Source organism: Penaeus vannamei, chromosome 21 (genome assembly GCF_042767895.1).
Source record: "Penaeus vannamei isolate JL-2024 chromosome 21, ASM4276789v1, whole genome shotgun sequence".
Classification (NCBI taxonomy): Eukaryota; Metazoa; Arthropoda; class Malacostraca; order Decapoda; family Penaeidae; genus Penaeus; species Penaeus vannamei.
In genome coordinates, this window is record NC_091569.1 from 13,178,655 (window position 1) to 13,186,154 (window position 7,500).

Below are 7,500 nucleotides of genomic sequence, written 5' to 3' on the forward strand. Positions count from 1 at the left end.
GTGAGTGTGAGAATGTTAATGCTGAGTGTTAGAGTGAGTGAATGTGAGGATGAGAGTGAGTGACTGTGAGTGTGAGAGTAAATGTGAGGGTGAGAGTGAGTGAATGTGAGTGTGAGAGAGAGTGAATGTGAGTGTGAGAGTGAGTGTGAGTGAGTGGATGCGAGAGTAAGAGTGAGCGTGCGAGTGTGAGAGTGAGAGTGAGTGTTGGAGAAGTTGGAATATGTGTACACGCAAATGCCTGTTTGTCTGTGTGCTTATTTACATGAATGTGTACACGCGCACCGTTTGAATAAAGCCCCCCTCCCCCCCGCCCCCCACAAAAAGATAAAAACCAGCAAACTTTTGTATTTGTTAATTAATAGATCCATGTAAGATCTGCACCTAAGAAAAGAAAACGAGAAACGATGAATGAGTGAAATACGAGACGGTTTCGCTTCGTAACAAAAGAGACGGAGCGATGCTTGCCCAGACTCCCGCACACTCCGGGCTTCTCATGCAAGTTTCGGGATTGCACTGCTAATATTTAATAATGTGCAACCGGGAGACGATTTTGCGCAGAGGCGGTTCTGAAGACTGGGAACTCGTGGCGGCGTAGAGGGCTTTGTTCTTGTTTTTTTATCATTTATGTTCGAATAGATAGGCAGGCGGACATGCGCACGTACATGGGTGTACATACACTCACATTCACATACACTCTCTTTGTCTCTCTCTCTCTCTCTCTCTCTCTCTCTCTCTCTCTCTCTCTCTCTCTCTCTCTCTCTCTCTCTCTCTCTCTCTCTCTCTCTCTCTCCCTCTCTCTCTCTCTCTCTCTCTCTCTCACTCTCCCCCTCTCCCCCTCTCCCTCCCTCTCCTCCAGTCCCCTACCCCTACCCCTGCATTCTCCCTCCCATTTAATTCTGTAATGCTATCTCTCTTACTTTGCCATATTTGCCTTACCTTACCTTCCTCTCCAAACTTTAATTTGCCTTTCCATGTTAAGCTTTTTTATGCTTTGCTATACCTTATTCTGCCTTACTTTACCCACTGGTGTAGTATTTCTTACCTTGGCTTTACCTTTACCTTGACTTACCTTTTTCTTTCTTTACCTTCCTGTACTGTCCATTACTTTCCTTAAGATCCTTTATGTTCTTTGCTTTTCTTTAACCTTAAGTTTTCGTTATTTTCTTGCCATTAACTTAATCGTTACCTTAACCTTTACCTGAACCGTGACCTTAACTTTGACCTGAACCATTTCCTTAATCGTTACCCAAACCGTTACCTTAACCGTGATCCGAACCGGTACTTTAATCGTGACCTGAACTATTACCTTAAGCATTACCTGAAGCGTGACCTTAACTTTGACCTGAACCATTTTATTAATTGTGACCTGAACCATTACCTTAACCGTGATCCGAACCGGTACTTTAACCGTGACCTGAACTATTACCTAAAGAGTTATCTTAAAATTTTCTTGAACCGTAACCTGAAGCATTACCTGAAGCGTGACCTAACCCGTGACCTCCCCGCCCCCCGATGAAGCCTGACCCAGCCGGCGACCTGGCCTCCTCTCCGGCCGAGTAATCTTCCCGAACCGGCCACGTGGCTTATCCGTTCATGTCTGTCCGGTGGAATAAATCCTTTTTGTTCGTATTTATTTCTTCGTTTATCTGATTTTTGTGTATTTATTATTCGGTTGTTTGTTTCCGTTTGTTTGTTTGCTTGTTTATTTTTATTTGTATTTTTTAAAATTTGTATGTATTTGTTTGCTTAATTTTAATCTTAATTAATCTTAATTTTGTTTATTTTTTATTCATTTATTTTTTATCTGTTTGGTTGCTCGATTATCTTTGTTTATTTTCATTTATTTTGATTTATTTTCATATGCGTGTTTGCTCGTTTATCCTTATCTGCTTGTTTATTTTCACTTATTCTTATTTATTTAATTTTCCAGTCGTTTATTTATTTTTATTATTATTATTTTTATGTTTTATGCGGTGATTTTAATTCTCTTAACCTGAAGGAGTTGCTCGGGGTTCGTTGCGTCTTGCATTGACCGTGAACGAGCGCGGGTTATTGGGAAGGAAAAGAAAGCTAAGAGAAAGGGAGGGAGGAGAGAGGAGAGGAGAGGAGAGGGGGTGGGAGAGTAGAGGAGATGAGAGGATAGAGGAAAGGAGAAGAGATGAGAGGAGAGAGGAAAGGAGAGGAGAGGAGAGGAGAGAAGAGAGGAGAGGAGAGGAGAGAAGAGAGGGGAGGGAAGGGGAGAGGAGAGGAGAGGAGAGGGAAGAGGAGAGGAGAGGAGAAGAGAAGAGAAGAGAAGAGAAGAAAGGAAAAGAGAGGAGATGAAAGGAGAGGAGAGGAGAGAGGAGAAGAGAAGAAAATATTGAATGGACTCGAAACCGCGGCCATAATCCGAAGGGCAGATGGCGAAAATAATCGAAAGAATGAAAGAGGGAATAGGGTGATAGGGTGGGGATGGGGTGAGGGTAGGGGGTGGGGGGGCGGAGGGGAAATCCATCAAATTTCACAGTGCGGAGCAATAGATAGCGGACTTCTTATACCCTCTCGTCCCCTCATCTCTCTCTCTCTCTCGCTTTCTTTCTTTCTTTCTTTCCCTTCCCCCCTCCTGCTCCCTTTCTCTCATCCCTTCCCCTCCTCCTGCTCCTCCTTCCTCCCCCACCCGCTCTTCCCTTCCCCTCTGTTGCCTCCCTTCCCCCTTCTCCTCTTCTCTCCCCTTCCCCCTTCCCTTCTGTCGCCTCCCCTTCCCCCTTTCCCCTTCCCTTCTGTCGCCTCCCTTCCCCCCCTTTCCCCTTCCCCCTTCCCCTCTGTCGCCTCCCTTCTCCCCCTTCCCCCGTCCCCCTCCCCCAACTCCCGCCGTGGTTCCCGCCCGGAATGTTGATATTAAAAACTGGAGCAATTCGAGGATCGGAGAGACGAATCGGTGTCCCCGTCTTGCTGCCTCTCCTCCTCCTCCTCCTCCTCCTCCTCCTCCTCCTCCTCCTCCTCCTCCTCCTTTTCCTCTTGCCTCCTTTTCCTCCTCCTCTTTCTCTTTCTCCTCCTCTACTTCTGTTTTGCCACCTCTTCCGTCTCTTCCTCCTCCCCCTCCTCTTTTTCCTTCCTTTCTCTCTCTCCTCCTTTTCCTCTGTTTTGCCACCTTTTCCGTCTCATCCTCCTCTCCCTCCTCTTTTTCCTTCCTTTCTCTTTTTTCCTCCTTTTCTTGTGCTTTGGCACCTCTTCCTCCTCCTCCTCCTCCTCCTCCTCCTCCTCCTCCTCCTCCTCCTCCTCCTCCTCCTCTTCCTCTTCCTCTTCCTCCTACCTCTTTCCTCCTTTCCCTCCTGCCTACTTCCCCTGCACCATCCTCCCATCTTCCCTCTCTCCTCAGCTTGCTAGGGAGGGAAGGAAGGAAGGAAAGAGAAAGTGAGAAAGAGAAAAGGAAAGAGAGAGGGAGAGAAAGAAAAAGAGAAAGAGAAAGAGGGAGAGAAGGAGAAAGAGAAAGAGAAAGATAGAGAATGGGAGAGAAAGAGAAAGAAAAAGTGAAAGAGATAGAGAATGGAAGAGAAAGAGATAGAGAATGGGAGAGAAGGAGAGAGGGAGAGAAAGGGGCGAGCCGGTGGGCGTAGGGCGGGCGGCGAGAGGACCGAGAGAGAATTTATAGGGCTGTCATTTTTGCAGTGATGAAGGTGATGCGTGGCTGCCGATGGTCGGGGGGGGGTGGGGGGACTGAAGAAAGATTTGGGGAGAATGGGGTGCAGTGAGGGGGACGGGGGAGGGGGATCGGAGTGGTGGAGAATCGTTCTTTCTGTTGTTGTTTTTCTGTTTCTCTGTCTGTTTATTCCTCTCTTCTCTCTCTTCTCTCTCTCTCTCTCTCCCTCTCTCTCTCTCTCTCTCTCTCTCTCTCTCTCTCTCTCTCTCCTTTCTCTCTCTCTCCTTTCTCTCTCTCTCCTTTCTCTCTCTCCCCTTTCTCTCTCTCTCTCTCTCTCACCCCTTCACTTTCTCCCTCTTTCCCGTTCTCGCTTTCTCTCCCTTGATCTTTTTCCCATTTTCTGCCCCTTCTCCCACACTCAAGTCACACCTCCCGTTGCGCATGCGTTGACAAGAGGCGGCGGCGAGTGACGTGCAGTGACACTGTGACGCTCGCAGTTTATTGCTTCTGTCTTGTCCCTTGACTTGCCGTTTGTGGGGCTTGGGCTCTTGTTGTTGTTGGTGGTGGTGGTGGTGATGTATTTGAGTGAGATATTCATGTTGCTGTGTAGAAGGACATTACGACAGATTGGGGGAGACGATCTCTCTCTCTCTCTCTCTCTCTCTCTCTCTCTTTCTCTCTCTCTCTCTCTCTCTCTCTCTCTCTCTCTCTCTCTCTCTCTCTCTCTCTCTCTCTCTCTCTCTCTCTCTCTCTCTCTCTCTCTCCTCTCTCTCTCTCTTCCTCTTTCCTCCCCTCTCTTTCCTCTCCTCTCTTCCCCCTCTTTCCCTCTCCCTCTCCTTCTCCCCTCTTTCCCTCTCCCTCTCCTCCACTCTCTCTCCCGCTCCCTCTCCTCCCCTCTCTCTCCTTCTCCCTCTCCTCCCCTCTCTCCCTCTCCCTCTCTTCCCCTCTCTCCCTCTCTCTTTGGAATCGATTTTCGTTAACGAGGGGGAGTGTCGTATTTTAACCCCAGGATGACCTCTGCCCTCTTTCGGACGGGGTTATTTTTGCGTCCAATATGTTTCGCGAAGGTCATGCTGAATTGGCCGTTTGTCGTTGCTTGTGCATAAAGAGGTTCTGTTATATAGGGAGAGGTCTTTTTTCTCTCTGTCTCTGTCTCTGTATCTCTATCTTTCTCCGTCTCTCCCTCCCTCTCTCCCTCCCTCCCTGCCTCCTACCTCTACCTTCTCCCTCTCAGTGTCTCTCGTTTCCCCCCTCTTCCTCCCTCCCTTCCTCCTTGCCTCCTACCGTCTCCCTATCTCCCTCTCCCTGTCTCCCGTTTCCTCTCTCTTCTTCCTCTTCTTCCCTCCCTCCCTCCCTCCCTCCTTCTTTTCTTCCCGCCCATCTCCCTTCCTTTCTCCTTCCCTTCCTCCCTCTCTCTCTCTCCATTCACCATCTCCCTTTCCTCTTCTCGTTTCCATCTCCTTCCTCTCTCTTGTCGAGTCCTTTATCTGTGTGTGTCTTGGAGTACCTTATTTTCGCACCTGTTCGTTAGTGCGGCTCTTATGCAAAGTTACCTGTACCGTCTTTTTAACCGATAATAATGATAATAACTATGGTTTTTGAATTTATTCTTATAGAAGGGCGTTTCTAAGGAGCGTGTCTATTAGGTTTTAAAGCTCTTGCATATATTTTTCTTATATTCTTTTATATAGGGTAGTAAGTATGTGTCTATATAAGGTATGAATGTGATAATGATGTTATGAAAAATGTGTATTGAATGGTAATCCAGAAGTTGAAGTTGATCATTTGTCAGGATGTTTTTTTAGTTCACATTTGCCCTTTCTGCAAATCTGCATAATGTTCGTGATTGCACTGTTTGCCATTTTGTTATTTTCATTGTTATTGTCATTGTTGGCATTTTACCAACATTTTTATCTGATGGGCGTCTTGATGTTCATAATTGAATATTCGTTATTTTGTCATTTACATTGTTGTTGTTGCCATTTTTCCAACATTTTTATCAGTTCGGCCTTTCAGTGCTCATAATTGTTTGTCACTGTTATTTTTACAACGTTTGTATCAGCTTTGCCGTTCAAAATTGTATATCTTTGACATTTGCATTGTTATTATTGTTATTGTTGCCATTTTTGTAATTGCTTAATTTTCCCCCCAGGGAGCCTGCAGATCAGCACCAGCACGGAGGAGGACGGAGGCAAGTACGAGTGCGTCGCCAGGAACTCCGTGGGAACCGCCTTCAGCAACCTCGTCAGCCTCTACGTCAGGGGTGAGTACACCTGGGGGGCGGGGGTGCATGGGAGGCGGGGTGCGGGTGGATTCTCAGGGTCGAGGGTGAGGGGTTAAGGGCGGGGCTGTGGGGGGGTGGGGGGGTGGATTTGACGAGATGGAGGATCCCCTGATTTTATTTATTTTCAGAAAGGAAGGGATTTTGTAGCGCAGTGGTGACGAGAGGAAGTGATCCTGCGTGGGGATGATTGAATAACCAAATAGCAGATAAATAGATTGTATTTATATATTTTTTTTTATTAACTATTTATATACGTATGTGTGTGTGTGTGTATGTATATAAATATATATATGCATATATATAGATATATATATATGTATATATATATACATATACATATACATATACATATACATATACATATACATATACATATACATATACATATACATATATATATACATATACATATACATATACATATACATATACATATACATATACATATACATATACATATACATATACATATACATATACATATACATATACATATACATATATATATAATATATATATATATATATATATATATATATATATATATATATATGTTTATATATATACATATACATATATATATATATATATATATATATATATATATATATATATATATATATATATATATATATATATATATATATACATACATACATATATGAACATATGTCCATACATGAATATACAATTATCAACGCGTGGGAGTGCCGTGAGCGCGTCCGTCTTCCACGTGGCTGTGGGCCTAACTGCTCGCGTGCGGAGGGACCAGGTTCGCTTCGCTCTACGGGACGATGGCGCGTAAAATACCGTGTGTTTGTGTTAAAACTCTTGGCGGAATAAAAGTTGCCGCGAACGCCTTGTTTTAAAGTGGGAATCCAGTTTATTCACAAATACGGTGGTCATGAGGAAAGCTTCAACACGATCGTGGAAATATGGCCTCCAGAGCGGGAATTTGATTGATGGGCGAGCAATTTATGAGGTAAAATGTCTTGCTTTTTCCCGTTGCATATTTCAATTCATTTGTGCGACCATCAGTATCTAGCAGATGTTAAGTATAGAAATTATGAAATGTTCAGCGCTGGAAATTAATTGCATACGTGTTTTTATATATATTTTTCTAAACTTTTTTTTTTCTTTTTGTTTTTACAAATACTTCCATTTCTGATTGCGTGCGCCTGGGATGCAACAACGCTTGAAGAGATGCGGCAAAAGAAAAAAAAATCGAGATAATTGAACTCATACTTTTTTGTTATTGGAGTTTTGCCGAACTCCAACTTGCGCGACTTGAGTTTAGATATTCGCGCGGTGCTCATTACGGTGGCAGCGCACTCACTCTTTGCGAGGAGGCAGCGTAAAATGTGTAATTAGGTGCATCGATTCCTCGGCCTTGAATTCCCCGAGAGCGAGTAACATATTAGATGGATGCATTTCCTTAATTATTTATTTGTTTGTTTATTTATTCATTTTTGAAATTAAGATTGATTGACCACCGCTCTAACGGATACCTGCGGCCATCGGATGCTTTGATCAGCAGTTTAATAAATAGATTATGCAGATCTGAGAGCATCCGGGCTTTGTGTGTTGTATTTTGTAT

General features: G+C 44.4%; 1 protein-coding gene across 1 annotated transcript in view; it reads left to right on the top strand.

The window, feature by feature from the left end:
• Lar (tyrosine-protein phosphatase Lar) overlaps positions 1–7,500 on the top strand; it is a gene marked incomplete in the record, with an annotated part of 1,013,982 nt that overhangs the window by 793,210 nt on the left and 213,272 nt on the right. The window contains 1 exon segment of the mRNA XM_070135894.1: positions 5,772–5,882. Coding sequence (XP_069991995.1) covers positions 5,772–5,882 — 111 coding nt within the window.